The sequence below is a fragment of the Denticeps clupeoides genome, chromosome 7, assembly GCF_900700375.1.
Source record: "Denticeps clupeoides chromosome 7, fDenClu1.1, whole genome shotgun sequence".
NCBI lineage: Eukaryota > Metazoa > Chordata > Actinopteri > Clupeiformes > Denticipitidae > Denticeps > Denticeps clupeoides.
Window position 1 is genome coordinate 21,908,416 of NC_041713.1, and position 17,668 is coordinate 21,926,083.

Here is a 17,668-nt window from a genome sequence, read left to right on the forward strand (position 1 = left end):
GAACCGGCAACCTTCTGATTATGGGGTCGCTTCATTAACCGCTATAGGACTAGGACACAGCCTTATCTGTAGTTGTGGTGCCCAATGTTCCTCACCGGAAATTGAGGGTAAAGTCGAAGGTGGTGTTTGTAAGCACATCTTCGCATGTGGTCTTGATCTTTATTGTTAGCCGACTCCAGGCTATAGAAGCCACCACTGCAGAAATGCGTCAGATACTCCAATGTCATGTACAAATGTAACATTTATTTTTTACATACATAAGCAGACCAGCTTCATTTGACATGGAATGAAGTACTGCCTGTGGTTACTTCCAATATGTTTGATGGTAGAGTCAAAAAAATAGATATGCATTTATGACATAAAAAACAGTGTAACATTTAATCCTTTCCCCCTGCTCACCTGAACTTGACCAAATCTGGGAAGACATTTGTGACTGAGCTTATATGAATTAATTCCCGCCACATGCATTCATATCTGAAACCATACAGTTTTTTAAATTATGTTAATTTTCATTTTATGTTGTAAAAGTTCCACATATTCTTCTGTGGGATTACACATCATTTTCAGCCTTATTGTGGTGGGCAGTCAAAACAAATCCAGGTGAGTTAGTACCGCAGCTTACAGTAATTCATTTCATATTCAAAAGCTTTTCAGTACCATTCAGGAATATATTCATAACATTCTTTTTGGTTTTATTTCATCCATAAAAGAACCATTTCTATATAAAAGCAAAATTAAGGGTGGATTTAGCTCAATCAACTGAACTGCTCATTACAATTTTCCTTACTGTGACCGAGATGTCACATTCCATTTTTTGTGGTTATTTTTAGGTTACAGGCCCAATATGTTACAACAATATTTTCCAAGCATATGTTAAATTTTGTTAAAACACAAATGTAATATATGAGATACTAAAAGTAAGATTCAATGTAATATAATAATAGACAAGCATTTAAAAAAATTTTGCCCTCCCTTCTAAATACAAAGCCATTTTTACAAAGGCAATTCCCACACCGTCACGTGACTGCACCAGGAAGCTCAGTATACACCAACCAGCCATAAAACTGATGTTAAACAGGTTTCTACACTGTGCTATGTGGAACCCAGATGTCAGCAGAAGAACCTATAAGTCCTGGATATTGTGAGGTGGTGCCACCATGGGATCAGACTTCTTTCCCACCACATACCACATCCCAACTGGACTGAGATCTGGGGTATTTTTTTTTAGGATACGTTAACACCTCAAATTATTGTGTTCCTTGAACCATTCTGGAGAAATATTTGCAGTGTGCCAGGACGCACATTACAAGAGTGCAGTAGCGTCATGGAATTTTCTTTCCATCAAGGGGTGTATTTGGTTAGAAATAGTATTTAGGTTGGTGCTGACATTCTCATTACTGCAGGTCCCAAGGTTTCCCAGCAGGCCCATGTACAACAAACTGTGATGCACCTGTGCCAACATGGATTCTTATGGGTAAAGCAATTCAGGAGCAAGTGTCAGATTCAGTTATTTCTAACAGTTCAGTTGGATTTTTGGACAGTAGAACCATGTACATGACGAAATGAGTTGGAGAAATGGAAGCTGAGAAAAGACCATTATCTTCACTGTTTTTTTTTTTCAGATGAAGTGGAATGCTTGGCCCTAAATAAACATAGTTTCATTAACTTCCCCATAATTTCTCATCAAGTGTTAATTATGGCTACAACATTATAAGTGCTCTGAAATGTTGGTAAATATCTCTTAGCATCAGAAGATTACAGCAAGTGAATAAAAATACTAGAGTATCTAGCGTTTTCGCTTCTACCACACCATTTTCCATACTCTTTCTCAAATCGAATCGAACAGTGTCCAAGATCACGTCTCGCAAGGGAATTGTATAATTTTACACCCCAAAATATGAATTTTTACACACCTGGAAATGTTGCCCAGCACACCGTTTAAGTGCCTTAGCATCACATCGCAACATTATTTCAGTCGATCCCATAAAATATTTAATATTTCTGCTCCCTGCCTGGATTAACCGTACATTTGTCTACGTAAAATTTCATCAGCCAGTTATCAATGTCGATTAATATTATGCCCCGCCAACTCAGTATCCGCTGGACTATGTTGGTGTCACCAGGAAATAACATAATCAACAGGCATGATGCGCTTTGAAGCCTTCACTAAAGTGAATCTAATCCGCACGACTCTTGTTCGTTATCATTTTTCCAAATGGAGTTGAGATGGACTCCATCTCAACCATCGATAAAAGAACCAGACCTCCTGCCTCCATTTCACCAACTTAAAAAATATGCATCAGCCTGTACCTGGTCTCAGAGCCATGCTTGTGTGAAGCATGTCATTACGTGAAAGAATTTCAGAAATGCAGATATGTTCACAGGTTCACCCAGGTTTACTGTACAATGATCTTTGCATTCAACTAAGTTATTAATATCAGTCTGCTATAAAGATTAGAGAAAGTAGCCTGGATCTGGAACCACAGCTGAAAACTAGCGCAGGCGTCCATGCCACAGACAACACTGCAGAAAAGACAAGACACAAGCCAATCATAAAGTCTGAGATCAGGGCTGAGATCAGGACGGTCCTAGAGCAACGATAACAGGCGAGCAAGAAGCTAAGGATTTCTCTAGCGACATCTAGCTGCTCCAAGAGCCGGACGAGCTGCAGGATCCACGGCTAGCGCGAGCAAAGGCCAAGAAGCTCTTCACTGAGGCGTATGAAGGTGGTGGAGATCTGGTTAGATGGTTTGTGGTGTCAGAGATCATTGCATGTCTACATTTGTGGATGCAGGATGTGACATCACCAGAACCACCCGCCAGCTTCCATGGGGTGACGCGGAGGTTGATCAGGTGGCCTTTTTTCTAGACTACTTCGATTTCCCTCTCGATCCCCACGTACTTCAGGGCATCGGCCTGGCTGTACCTGTTAGACACAGAGCTGCCGCATGAGAAAGGGAGAAATGAATGGAGATCAGGTCCCACCTGTCAAGGACACACCCACCTGTAATCAAAGAAGAGCTCCTCCCCCTGCTGGATGGCTCTTTTGGCAAAAATTCCAATCCGATGGTCACCATTTACCATGACAACTACAAAAAAAAGAGCTCAGTCATATAAAGAAATCTTGGTGTAAATTAACACAGTCTGTAAAATATGAGCCATTAAAATAATGTATGGCATGAAATCCTGAACTCTTCTATTGAACGGGACACCCATGCCTTATTACCAACACTAATTAAAGACCTGGTCACCCCACACTAACACCAAATGCACATCCCAAAGCTAAAGCTAACAAACAAAACAACTAAATGGGTGCTAGTAGCCTAGTGGGTAACACACTCGCCTATGAACCAGAAGACCCAGGTTCAAACCCCACTTTGTGTCCCTGAGCAAGACACTTAACCCTTCGTTGCTCCGGGGGGGGGGCTGTCCCTGTAACTACTGATTGTAAGTCGCTCTGGATAAGGGCGTCTGGAAAATGCTGTAAATGTAAATGGGTCACACAGATGCTATTTTGCTGTCACGCCTCGAGATTGGGGGGAGAAGGGGACTTAATATAAATAAACCAAAACCTGGGCTGATAAAGGAAAGGAATAAACCTAAAGGGAACAGAACCGAACATAAACTAACCCAAAGACATGGGGCGTGATGACTATGGACTGAAACGACAACATTAGGTCAGTGTCGAGTCCACATTAATGTCTCTTCCCTTTTACAGTAGGGGCTGTGAGCCCAGCTGTCCCCAGCCGTGACAGTTGCCAGGGGGTCTGAACTCACTGCTAGGTAGGACGTGGACTGCTCCGTGGTTTAATATGAACTTGGACCTTATCAGTGGTGTGTGGTATGAGGGTTGCTACTGTCATAGAGAAGGCTGTTGGAGTGCCAGAAAGTTACATTTTTTTAAGAGAAAGGAGGTGATTGGGGCGGTGGTGGCCTAGCGGTTAAGGAAGCGGTCCTGTAATCAGAAGGTTGTGGGTTCGAATCGCGATCCGCTGAGGTGCCACTGAGCAAAGCACCGTCCCCACACACTGCTCCCCGGGCGCCTGTCATGGCTGCCCACTGCTCACCAAGGGTGATGGCTTACATGCAGAGGACACATTTCACTGTGTGCACTGTGTGCAGTACTGCAGTGTATCACAATGACAATCACTTCACTTTATGATTCCACTTGTGTGTGTTTACATTTACATTTATGGCATTTGGCCGACGCTCTTATCCAGCCAGAACGACTTACAACGTGCTATCATGTCACCATCGCTGAAGTGATCAGTTCACTAGGACTCAAACCATGAATACAATCATTTTATTCACTCTGTTGCAGTTTTATCCTTTCAGACTATAAGAAAGTTACAAGTTCATTTTATGAGCATATGAGTTGTCCCTATCTGTCTGCAAGGTTTTTGGTTCATGATGGATTATATTTGTCTTGATTTAACAAAACATGTGACCTGTGAGATGAACCATTTCTGGCCATTGCTGGTTTGGTGAGAGGTATACTGCTCTCATGTGGCCTTCTCAACTACATAAGGCTACTTCAAACTGATTGATTATTTAAAGTTGCATTTCATGACGAGTACTGTTGTTTTCGTCAGCAAAATTTTTGACTAAATATCCATAGAATAGAACATTTATAACGTGCTGAAAACCAGACGAGACGCAATACTGATCACATGACAACAACTATATAATTATAATTGATTATTGTGGACTAAATGTGTTTTGCTAAATAAAAACTATACTGTCTCTATTTTGGTTGATGAAATCAATACGTTTTCTTCTTTTAGTTATGTTATTATTAGGCAGTATTTCTGTTTTCCCACAATAGCACAGAAAACGTTACTTCCTCAATTGCCATTCATGTATTTTTTTAACTTCAGAATGCTTGTGGTTGGATATAGATACAGTACAGGTCAAAAGTTTGGACACACCTTCTCATTCAATGTGCTTCTCGGTATCATGGACAATCCCTCTCACCCCATGCATGCCTCCATAATGGCTCACAAGAAGCAAAAGACTCATAGCCACTACAGGAAATCCTTCCTACCTGGAGCTATCAGATTGTATAACTCGTCCTTGCTGTGTAGGTGATTTTTTTGTTTTTACCCCCCTGCACACGCTGCCGTTGCTACCCCCTCTCACTTTACCCATGGCATAATCATTATGTCAATTAGCACTATCTCGGGCATTTGACTGGATATAGTAACATCATTATTGTTATTGAGCCTTAAGCTATTTTTGATATTTGCTCTATTGTACTATTTTTTGTAAATATAATTTATTCCTCTTGTTTCTCCTACTGCATTGAGCATGTTGTTGACAAAAGAATTTCCCTCGGGATAAATAAAGTTCTTCTTATCTTATCTTATCTTTTCTATATTTTGATGACCATTTACATTAGTAGATTCTCACTGAAGGCATCAAAACTATGAATGAACACGTGTAGTTATGTACATAACAAAAAAAGTGAAATAACTGAATACATGTTTTATATTCTAGTTTCTTTGCTCTGATTACTTTGCACACTCTTGGCATTCTCTGGATGAGCTTCAAGAGGTCGTCTCCTGAAATGCTTTTCCAACAGTCTTGAAGGAGTTCCCAGAGGTGTTTAACAACAATAAGAATACGAAAGGTTGTGGTTGCAACCCTGGTACCCTGAGGGAGATGAGTGAGACATCTCACAATGGGACACACCCCTTGCGCTATCTGCTGAAGCCCAATTCAATCATGCCATATGAGGTTTATGGGTCATGATGGATTATATTTATCTTAATCTAATAAAACATGTGACCTGTGAGATAAACCATTTCTGACCATTGCTTGAAAGAGAATAATAGTCATGAATTATTTTGACTCAAATAAAACTAAAATGATCAGACTGAACCTTGATTAGACTTAAATGAGTCCGGACATGACTAAGACTAATAAATACTAAAATAACAGCTTTATGCAAAGACTAGACTAAGACTAAAATTAAATCAGCCCAAAAACATGTGCATCTCACCTTTGGCATAACAGTTGGGATTTACAGAGTGGTTGGCAAAACGAATTTTATTTCCTTTCCGTGTGGCATCCACAACGAAGTCTAAAAAAAAAGCACAGGACATGGGGTCAATGCCCAGGAGGTGGATGCAGCAAAATAATTGAAATGTATGGTGATCACAGGCTTACCATTGTTCAGGTTGAAGAGGAAACTGGACATGTATTTATCATAGATTCTGCCTCTTCGGTCTGCTTCATCTTGTGAGATCAGCTGCACACACACACACACACACACACACACACAGAGTATGTGTCTGAGAAAGTATGTAATGCATGGTAAAATGGAACCATGTTACTCTTTTCTGGTGCCACAGTGCTGTGTTCCCATCTGCATGAGAACAAAGGTTAGGTTCTGTGTTGATGTTGAAGTGAACCCAAGGCAACAATTATTGTGAAAATGTTTGGTGAGTTGCTGTAACAGCTGCCCTCACAGTCCCACAACCACTAAAAAGTATTCAACTCCATATTCAGCTTTACTCTGCACACTTGTTTGTAATTTTTTACATACAGTATGTATACAGTATGTGAAACGCCCAGCAACAGAACCCAACTCAACAGAGAAGGTGGACATCAGAGATTACATTAACGGAAATGACGTCATCAACACCATTCACCAATCACAATGTTTGCCGCAGACAGGAAGTCGTGTCTGCGTTTTCCCGAACAAACTTTTTTTAACCCACTGGTGACGGAACTAAAAAAATACATTCGTGCTCATTTTTGCATCCAATCACTGAGCCACTGCAATGCTTCGCATGCTTCAACCATGCCGGTTGAGAGAGAAAGAGAAAGGAACCAAACTCCAGAGAGGGAGCAATTTTGCCAAAATTTAAATGTGAAGAGGAAAACATTCAGACTGAATATTCACTGTAATATGAACAGTCTTTTTTCCCCACATTGGTCTAATGCAGTGTATCCATCTAGACTTACCTCTCCACAGTATTCAGAGATGAATTCATTCTTCTGAACAGGTTCTTTAATAAAGGTTCCCCACCCAGCCACATCTGAGGGAGCAAGGAGAAGGTGCTGCCAGGGTCAGCACCAGAGATTAAATATGACACAGGCACTGCTTGCAGTGAGCTCATCCTGAGTCAGTGTTTATTAAGATCCAGGTTTTACTAGACTGATATTGTTTTATTGATTAGTATAACCAATAATGAAAATTTCCAAATAAATAATAATAAAATAATCAAATAAAACACTTTAATAAAAATCCCAGTGGAACAAAAAAGTAATGCGCCAATGATGAAGAACCCCTGAACTGAATTGTTCTTCCGAGCACATCCGCTCACGCTCGTCTCCCTGCTACACCCCAAGTGACGGCGTTAAACCAGCCCCAGTCCCTGTCACCTCCCCCCTGGACCAGGGCCCTGATATCTTACAACAAAATTGAGGCACCACGTAAAGATTTAATCAAATATTTACAGAAATGTGCTCAGGTATAAAAAAATCATTCTGACAAATTCTTATAGATTCGATTCAATTTACATATTACTTATACTAGATTACATCATTCCAACAGAGATAAAACATTACAGTGAGAATAAATCTGTATGATAAATATGCTGAAGTATACCTTCTTCAGGCCTCTCTGGATGCTGCAGTTCTTGCAGGACACTTGCTTGCTGTCCCAGTGGTCAGCAGCACCGCAGGTCATGCAGAGGTCAGGGTCACATTCTCGCACAGCCAAGTAACATGGGCACTGCTTGGTGTTGCACTGGGTCTTGCAGCGGCATCCTGGGAAGCGGTTCTGACCTATTGATTCAAAAAGAAGTCACGAGTGAGGTATGTATTGCAATGCATTATCTGTGAGGTGCTTAAGAGATTGTAAAAACCCATGGGAGTCATAAAGAGGACAAAAGATGGCTTTAGCTGAACAGGTGGTCATGTTTTTTAAACCATATGATCGGGTAACGTCAGTTTTTCAAGGCTGGGTTGAAATGAAATTTCAAAATACTTCAAAGAGAATCAAATTGGTAAAGCAAACCAAAATCCCACTGGCTCCTTTATAGTTTTTTCTTCCTGTCTCTACTATATTCAAACACCACCTGATAGTTGTGTTTGCATCGTTCACAGGCACTAATGATTTTAATGTGCCAGTCCACTTTTCAACTGAAAGAGACTTCTTTCTCGTCCACCCCCATACAGACAGTCGCTACCTGAGGAACCTGTGTGTGACCGAGGTGAAACGGTTCTGGGATAAGCCTTATAAGGGCTACTCTGTTTTGGACATTAGCAGCATGGAGGAGCTGGGGCTCTCCAACCCCCCTACGGCTTTTCATTCTCACTGGCAGGCTTCTTAATACACGCCTAAAGCAGTTTAGATGCAAAATAATCACTCACAAGCAGTCAATACATCCTGGCAATTGGTTCACAGTATTTTCAAATCACTCGATCACTACTGTTTTGTCCGAAGTGCCACTGGGTGTCATGTCCATGAGGAAGACGGTGACTATGGACAGCTCTCTCACGGGCTGGGGTGGTGAGTAAGGAAGGCAGGGCAGTCAACAGGGTCTGGCCATCATGGCTTCGAGAAGCCCATATAAACTATCTTGAGATACTGGTTATTTTTCAGGCATTTTCTTCCCCACGTTTGCACGGCTGTCACGTTCTTATCAGGACAAACAACACAGCTGCTGACCTCTGAGCCTTATCTGACTCTGCTAATGGCTATTAGCTGGCTGGCCGGTCAGCCCCGTGGTTGGTCGGACATTTTTCAGCTTCTGTTGGTCGAGCCCTGGCAGGTTCCGCTGTGCAGGGACCTCCTGTCTCAGGCGCTGGTGATGTGGCCCATTTCACCAGCGCCATGGCTACTTAAGTGTCTTGCTCAGGGACACAATGATAGTAAGTGGGATTTGAACCTGGGTCTTCTGGTTCATAGGCGAGTGTGTTACCCACTAGGCTACTACCACCCATTACATATGTGATATTTGTGCTGCTGCTAGCTGGGCTACACTGAGCACATTTATTAGGTTTTACCGGCCTGACGTCAGGTAGAATTTAGAAGGTAGAAAGTAGAATTTTTCGTTTGGCTCTGCGTTTGTCTGGACGGAGGTGCTTCAAAAAGCATGCAGTATGGGAGTTGCACATTTCTTTCCCATAGTGAGATACCGAGCAAATGTTTGAAAGAGAATGTTTAGCAGCAAAGAGATGAAATCTACAATGAGCAAGTATTGGGCAATTTGGGGGGCAAATGTTTATACCCCCTGGCCGGCAGCACTCTCCCTGTGGGCCCGATGGTGGAACAGCGGCCGTGACGTTTCTTGGTTCTGTGTGTTGGATTTTGTGTGAACATTGTTTTTTTAGCACTTACACTCTGGGTCACACTGGCAGAACTTCTCACAGAAGTTCTGGGTAATCACACAGGGACAGGAGCTGTCACATGGATGCTCTGGGTGGTCACATGGCTGGTAATTATACACTTGATTGGATGAATTATCTTGGAAAGGAGTGAAACAGAAGAGCTCAGTCACATGACATTTTTTTTATACATCAAAAAGCATGATAAGCAGCACTGACCTTTCTTAAGCTGAATCTTTGCCCATAACCTGAAAAAAAAAGAGATGATTTAACCCCTGGCAGCGGGAACGTCAAATCGCCCTTACACACCGACAGCCGTCCGTCTTGCCTGTGCTTCCGCTTTTTCTTCTGGGGAGAGATTCCTCCATCCTCTACTGTCACACGGTGGATCAGCACCTCTTTTGCTGCAAACTCGTAGACCTGGGGAACACAAACACAAGAGCTTGCACGCTTAAATCAGATACAGACAGAAATATGGCTCCCTGACTCCCTAAACAGTCGCGTATAGCTGCTCATTTACTGATGATAGAAATGATGCAGGGTCCAAAAGAAGCACCTGTCACAAACGTGTCATAATTTATGTTGGCAAATCAAATGAACTTTCATTGGTGATACTGATGTGCCACACAGGCCTCTCCAGGCCCTTCCTCTACAATGGCTGTGACAAATAAGACCACTCATGTTTAAATGGAAAACCAGCACTTTATTGTCCAAAGCAAAACTCATTTCTATTTTTTTTTAAGTGGAGCAGATGCAGCTTATGACACCCTCCTCTGCCGGCTGCATCCAACCAGCCTCTCAGAGCTACTGATTTCTTCACACCTCCTCATCATCGTCTATAGCCGAGCCACTACTGTTTGAGTCTAGACAGTCTGTGTCTGGAACCGTGATTTCTGTGTGTCTCTCTTTGCTAAACTCCTTTTTTTTTAAGTGAAGTGATTGTCACATGTGATACACAGCAGCACAGCACACGGTGCACACAGGGAAATTTTTCCTCTACATTTAACCCATCACCCTGAGTGAGCAGTGGGCAGCCATGACAGGCGCCCGGGGAGCAGTGTGTGGGGACGGTGCTGTGCTCAGTGGCACCTCAGTGGCACCATGGCTGATCGGGACTCGAACCGGCAACCTTCTGATTACAGGGCCGCTTCCTTAACCGCTAGGCCACCACTGCCCCCTGTCCTTACCCTGTATGTTGTAAGTCCTCCAGTTTTTCAGTCCTGTGATGTTCCATACACACTCTGGGTGGTGTTGTGTCTATTCTGTTTAGGACTGTCACAGTGCAGTCACCTGCCCCTCTCGGATGGCGGAGTTGTGGCTCTACCTATGGATGCGGTTGGCCAACTGATCAGTGCCAACACGGGTAGTTTTGTTGTTGCTTTTTATCTGTTCACTGTACATTGTTTGCACTAAAGCTAAAAAGAGCACTGATCTGTTGCTTCTGATGTCTGTTCTCGTGTATGTGTGTTGATGAGTAGTCCTGGGACAGTTTGTTCTTTCTCTTTTGTCACTAATCCTGACTCCTAGACGGAGCACACAGCATTTATTTATTTCAAACTAAACAGCAGTCCAGGAAAATGTCAGGAAATTCAGAATCAGTTTACCAAATCAGCCTATTTTTCAAAATTCAGTTCCATGTGTACCTCTTTGCAGGTCTTGGTGCCAATAAGTCTGGCAATTGAGCAGAAGTTGTTGTAATAGGTCCCATGCAGGACCCTGAAGAGTGACTCCTCTGCCCCACTCCACTGCACCCCTGTCTGGGCATCATGTCCAGCCTCGTCCCCCACCCGCAGTTTAGTGGGGGACTGACAGCGAGAGTTACCTTCTGTAAGCATGAACATGATCAGACACACACACACACACACACACACACACACACGATCAGCAAGGATCAGGGGGGTACCAGTGTACACTGAAGGGGGACTGCAAAATGTTTTGAGGAACACAACGACGAGTATGATGTGGTGGCTTGGCCTCCAGATTCTCCAGATCTCAATCAAATCAGGCATCTGCTACTGACGGCTTGGTGCCAGATACCACGTCATACCTTCATAGGCTTAGTGGCAGATCAGTGCTGTTTTGGGTGGTAAAAAGGGAGTTTCATTCCAGCAATGAAACGAATCTGATCTCTACAGTTTTATACAACTTCCTGTACATGGAGTCACAGCATGTAAACGCAGAGTACAGGTGTCCGCACCTGAAGAGCTGGTCTCATGCTCACTGTCACCATCCTTGCTCTCCTCAGCAGATCCAGAGGGGGTGGGGTCGCTTGAAGAGGAGGGGCGGGGCTGTCGCCGCCGGCGTCGAGATCTCTGAGATTTCAACATGTTCTGATCAACAAACTCTTTCGCCCCTTTCTGAAACACACACAAATAAAACAGTGACCAGGTAGAAAACCTTACATTTTTTATTTCATATGGCGATTGTTGTGCTGATGAATTGCCATCATAAAAAGATGATATCTAAGGATTTTTCTCAGCCAAGCCAGGTTGTACCATTATAATCAATAAGTCAGTACCTGTGTGCAGGTGTTCAATAAATATCGAGTAAGTGGAGTATGAATTGGATTATGAATGATCTGAACTGTAAGTGTTGACGGTTTCTGTACCTGAAGCAGAAAGCACTGCATTCCACATGGTTCTGTTTCCATGCGAATTTCCTTACTCTTCCTCTTGTACACATTTGGCGATGCATGGAAAGCTGAACACACAAAGCACACACACCACAGATACCAGTCTTAACCTTCTTTTCGTCAGTTTTAAGGGCCCATGTTCCCCATGAAGGATTCTGCTCATGACATTAACATGAAGACACTGACTGGAATCTGGATCCTCAGTCATGCTGTTGCTGTGGAGGATCTCATTTCCATCCCAACATGGTAAAACCACCTCCCTGCTTCAGCTCTTGGTTTTTCTTGGTTTCCAACCAGCATTGTGGAGCCCCAGAACAATGGGTGATAGGGTGGTAGTAGCCTAGTGGGTAACACACTCGCCTATGAACCAGAAGACCCAGGTTCAAATCCCACTTACTACCATTGTGTCCCTGACACTTAACCCTGAGTGTCTCCAGGGGGGGACTGTCCCTGTAACTACTGATTGTAAGTCGCTCTGGATAAGGGCGTCTGGTAAATGCCGTAAAATGTAAAAAATGTAAATGTAAATGAAAACAAACTTTTTGTTCTGAGCTCCCATCACACCTGATCGATGAAACTAGCTCTCTACCCGCTTGCTTGCTGGCACAGTGGACCCTGGGCTGGGTGTGGCCGGAGGGATTGAAAGGGTAACAGAAAGGGTAGAGGCACTTACGGTGGAGGAAACAGTCGTACTTAAAGCAGCGCCGACAGAAGAGTGTGTGGAAGGAGTGCAGACTCTGCTCCCGCTGAACCGATTTGGCAAAGGGGCCATCCATATTGGGGGTGCAGAGGGGGGGCAGCTTCACCGGGCCTGAGGACTCCAGGAGGTCTTTATACCTGCAAGGATGAGTCAGGATTACTGAGACACAAATCTCTTTCATATGGCAGCCTTCTGACCACCAACACACACTCCACAAGGTTCATATGAATATGTCATATTTTACTTCTCTTTCAGCTCCTCCATGGTGCCTTTGTAAGGGAACATCGAGGCAATCGCAGTGAAAATCTTATCATGGGGAATCTTCTTAGTGTTCTGTAGATCTTTCCCTGCGGACACAGACCGGGTGAATGCCGAATGCGAGGAATTATTACGGAATGCTGCACAGTGCTTGAGGTGTGTGAAACACCCTCAGATGTCAATGGATTTGAGAAGACAACAAAGCAACAGGATCAGACCAAGATCGGCCCAAGCATCGGGGGAATGACATCTTTGCCACCACCCTACAGAAATTGCACAAGAGGAACAATCCATTTCCACAAACTTGTTATATATCTGGAATATATAACATCTGATATCTCTCTCTCTCTCTCTCTCTCTCTTGCTGTGGACCAGTCCATCCATACTGAGTGGCAAAAGCATACTCTCCTCTCGCACCTTGCCTGTCTCAGCACCAGCAGCTTCAACTTCTCATCAAACCTACTAAAGGCCACACCCCTTTACACAACATCCTTTCTCCATCAGTTCAGCCTGCAGCCTCGTCCAAAGTCAAAGTGACCCATCAGGTCCGATTCCTTACCTGCTAGGCCACCACTGTTCAGTCTGGGTATTAGTGGATCATTCTTCTGGAACTAGATTATGGTTATGAAATCTTGAGTTCAAAACTTAATCCTGTTCAAGTTCAAGTTGTCATTTCAGCTACATACGCGTTAGACAGTAAATATTGGAACCTGGAATTTTTAAACAAGGTTGCATAGGGACTTAAAGTGCACGTGTGTGACATCGACAAAAAGGGCAGCATAAAGTGGAAGACAGACCACGCTAAGGCCAGGGGAATTAGTAAGTAAGGTGCAGAAAAAGAAATGTACAAATGTACTGCTGTAATAGAAATGTAATACAATGTTCTGAACATATGAGGTAGAGTGTGTGTTTGTCAGACAGAGTGTGTAACTATAGCAGAAAAAATAACTAATGGAAATGAAGAAAAGTTATAGAGTTCATTTCTTTACTGTTCTTTTCAAAATATGAAGTGAGTTATGGTAACATTCTCTTCTGAAGTTGTGATTTGTGATTCTTCTTCACTTAGAAATAATGGTCCTTCTCAAACTCTGTTGAATCTTCTTAGTATAAAAAAAAAATACAAAAACCAACAAGAAACATGTTACACTCTCTTACCTTCAACCAATGTCTGTTCCTGGCTGATCAGCATTGGCTCCTCCCTTTGTTCATTTAGCCCCTCCCCCAAACTACTCTGCTGCTCCTGGTCCATCTCCTTTTTCTCCTCCTGTTTCTTTGCCACCTCCCCCTCCTCCTCCTCCTGGTCTGAGTACTGGCTCAGAGCCTCCACCAGCTCTTTAAAGATCTCGTCGTTGATGAAGCCTCCTTCTGAAAAAGACAACTTCAGATGAGCTGAACGCGGCCGTACGACGTTGCGAAGAATGTCGCTCGAGTAGTAGCGGTGTAGGCGGTCAGCCATGCAAGTGGAGACCCACCTCGGTCACCATGTACTCCATCATAGTTATCAATGAGCTCCTCCAGGAAGGCCTCGTCCTGCTCCAGCACCTCGTCTCCCATGTAGGGAATGTTGTGCAGGAAGGTCTCGTCCTCCACCTGAGAGAACACAAACACTCACGCTGTCTTTGTGTGTGAGTGAGTGTGTGTGCATGTGTGAATGTGTGTGTGTGCATGTGTGTGAGGGAGAAGAGACAAAAACAGAGTCTGAGTCTAAGAGAAGGCAAGCCATGTATGAAGTTCCACACACTGAGCAGGATCATCAAGTGTGTGTGTGTGTGTGTGTGTGTGTGTGTGTGTTTGCGTGTGTGCAACCTCCCACCAGTACCATGAAATTTTGCTGCAGTGGTGACCAAGAATACATAAAAGGTATCCCGGCAACTGTTGTCAACGGTCGCATAGCAACGGCCTGGTTCTGGAAAGATGGGAAACCGAACTCCACCATGCACAGCTGTGATTGGAAATAACCAACACATTGTGTGAATTAGATTTCTTTAAAAAAAATGTATTCATAGCATGATTAATAAAACAATTTGTTCCGAGCTGATTGGCCGAGAGGCTCCCAGAGGCCCCACGCCAACACTTTTAAATCTCATTCTAACCTTTAAGATTGTTAACATCGTGTCACCAGTAGCTGCTGAACAATGCTGCTTATTTATCCTCTCAGCCAATCAGAATCAAGTGGAATATAATTACGGTGTGAGCATAAAAATAAAAACGTAATCCGATTTCAGAACAACTGTTGATATCTAGAGACGTGGGGCTTTGTCTATCCCAACTTTGTAAAAAAAAAAAGTTGATAGCAGAGTCTCTTAAGACACATAATGTCCTTGTTTAATGAAAATGAGGACATTCTATGATTAACGGCTCAGGTTTTGAACTCAGATAAAAAGTGGTTCTCTTGCCCAAAAATTTGTGACATCAACAAACCAGCTTCCAAAATGACCAATATTTGTATCACCATGATGGTCATTATTCCTCCTGCCTCTGCACCCCTTTTGGAAACGTCAGTATATCTCCTATAAGGTCTCCCCCAGCTCCGACAGCCCAGTTACCTTCTTGTTGGGCAGGGTCCCACCTGCTGTGGACAGAGGGATGGACTGGATCCTCCGTTTGGACCATTCTTCGTTCAGCAGACAGATCCTGCCTTCAATCTTACGCCGGTTCGACAGGAACAAGGCCTGGAGCGAGAAGTTAACAAAACGGCCCAGTGTCACATCTCCTGGCACCAGACACGCAGACTCAAAAAACACTACACCACAAAACACTTCTGTGCAGACACGCCGCGTCCAAGAACCCACATCTGGTCCAACGCGGCATCCTAGACTACAGACATCGGAGGTAAACAAGGACGAAACGTGGAACCTGCAGGCTGGCTTCATCCTACCTTGACCTCCTCCGCCTTGCGGAAGCGCTTCAGCTGCCGCAGCCTCATGTACTCGGACTTGACCCTCCTCCTCCACTCCAGCAGGCCGGGGACGGCAGCATCCTCCATGGTCCAGGCCGGGGTGCTGGCACCCCCACTCACCCCACCCGCACTCCCGCGCCCGGCCGCCCCCTGCTGTCGGGAGACCAGCGGCAGGCGGGCGGCTGTTAAAGGCCCTGCGGACGGTGCCCTTCGCCCAGGCCCGTCCCACGCAGAGCGTCCCACGCGAGACGCGGGCGGAGAAGGCGAGGGCGCGCGCGCGGGCACGCGCGTGGAAGTGGGCGTGGCCGCGGGCGGGCAGAAGTGCGTAGCTACTTTCCGCTCCGCTCGGGCGCGGCGCAGATCCCCGCGGAACGCGACGAACGTCACGCCAGCCGCGTGGCTCCACCGAATAAACTCCCACGTCACGAGAAGTCGCCCACCAACGCGCCCACCGTGGGGCGCGCACGCGTGTCGCAGTTATAAAACCTACCCGCGATCGGCGGCCGCCGCGGCCGAGCGACGGCGAGTCCCGGAGCTGCTCACGGGCGGAGCGCCGAGAATGTTCCCGTGTCGCCCGCGAGCACGCCGCGGTGGGACGTGGGAGCTACGCGCTTAGCTGGCGCGGCGGAGCGTAGGGTGACGTCTTCATTACGAGCGCGCGCGTGCGCGCGCACCCGCACGCACACACACACACACACACACACACACACATATACACACGCAGAACATACCCACACTGCGCGCGGCGTGGCTGGATCACAGAGCAGTGGCTGTCACGACACGATCTATAAAAAAAAAACATTATTATTAACAAGAAGAACATATTTATTTATTTATACTTTTTTCACCCCGAAGGAAATTGCTTCCTTAACCGCTAGGCCACCACTGACCTAAATAACCATTATTATTATTATTATTATTATTACAGCCCATAACTACAAGCTATTGGTATTATTATATTATTACAGCACACCACTACATCGATTACCGTTAATTATAATAATCATAAAACGTTAATAAAGTAATAATGATGACAATAATTACCAATGTCCGTAATTTATTTGTTTCGTTCGCTTATTGTTATATTGATGCTTTTTGCCATATTCTGTTACTATATCCCGGCAGGAGATTATTCGGCTCCACTGTGTATTTTTCACGCGTGAAACAGCGAGATTCTGTCATCACCACTTTTCACGTCTCCGCCTGTCTCCCCCTCGATGCCTCCCGGCTCCGTCGTCGCCCTTCCCTCACCACCGCTGGGCGCGTCCGCTACAGTGATATAAACTCGAGTGACACCCCCAAAAAGTCACGGCCCGGTAGACGCGCGTTGCACAACAGGGAAAACAGATTAACACATGACCGAATGCTCCTACTCTGTGTATACTTATTTAAAATAAAAAAACATACCTTCTTGTGTAAAATATTTCAGTGAATTCCTTTCTTGTTCAGTATTGTGCCCAATATGTTTGTACATATATTCATGGTTGTTTAAGACTGATGCTTGAGTGTCATTTTAGAATTTCAGTGTACAGTTTCCCTGTCCAAAATGCTTTAGTATGTAAAGATGTCCTTATTTTCTAGAAGTCTTAGACTTCAGTTTATTTCTGCTTTCCACAAGGATAGTTTTTTTCTTTCCTGTGTCACTGTAAAATCTGAAGGAATTTTGATTACATTGAGTAGCATGGCATGAAGTACTTAATTTTTTTGTGGAAATAAAATGTTCCATTACTAAAGGCTGTTCATTAATTTAATCCTGATTTTAACAATCCCCTCAGTACAGTACAGGCTTTTGTTGTCCATTCATTTGGATGGCATTAATTTGAACTATTTAACTCCATTG

At 44.2% G+C, this 17,668-nt stretch overlaps 1 protein-coding gene across 3 annotated transcripts; it reads right to left on the reverse strand.

The window, feature by feature from the left end:
* Positions 1–223: 223 nt before the first annotated feature.
* On the reverse strand, positions 224–16,470 carry ezh1 (enhancer of zeste 1 polycomb repressive complex 2 subunit). Of its 3 annotated transcripts, none has more exons than XM_028985045.1 (19): positions 15,808–16,470; positions 15,476–15,601; positions 14,749–14,871; positions 14,402–14,519; positions 14,085–14,291; positions 12,916–13,018; positions 12,645–12,808; positions 11,948–12,039; positions 11,537–11,696; positions 10,983–11,164; positions 9,668–9,759; positions 9,559–9,587; positions 9,353–9,478; positions 7,616–7,794; positions 6,970–7,065; positions 6,169–6,250; positions 6,002–6,082; positions 3,005–3,089; positions 224–2,926 (listed from the first exon to the last, which is right to left on the reverse strand). In XM_028985045.1, the coding sequence occupies exons 1-19, from the start codon at positions 15,913–15,915 to the stop codon at positions 2,866–2,868; spliced, it is 2,214 nt and encodes a 737-aa protein (XP_028840878.1). In that variant the 5' UTR covers positions 15,916–16,470; the 3' UTR covers positions 224–2,865. The 3 variants fall into 3 exon arrangements, 2 of the variants coding, with proteins under 2 accessions (XP_028840878.1, XP_028840877.1); XM_028985044.1 differs by having other exon boundaries at positions 14,085–14,294; XR_003750240.1 differs by lacking the exons at positions 224–2,926; positions 3,005–3,089 and having other exon boundaries at positions 6,028–6,082; positions 6,970–7,043; positions 14,085–14,294.
* Between the last annotated feature and the right edge of the window lie 1,198 nt (positions 16,471–17,668).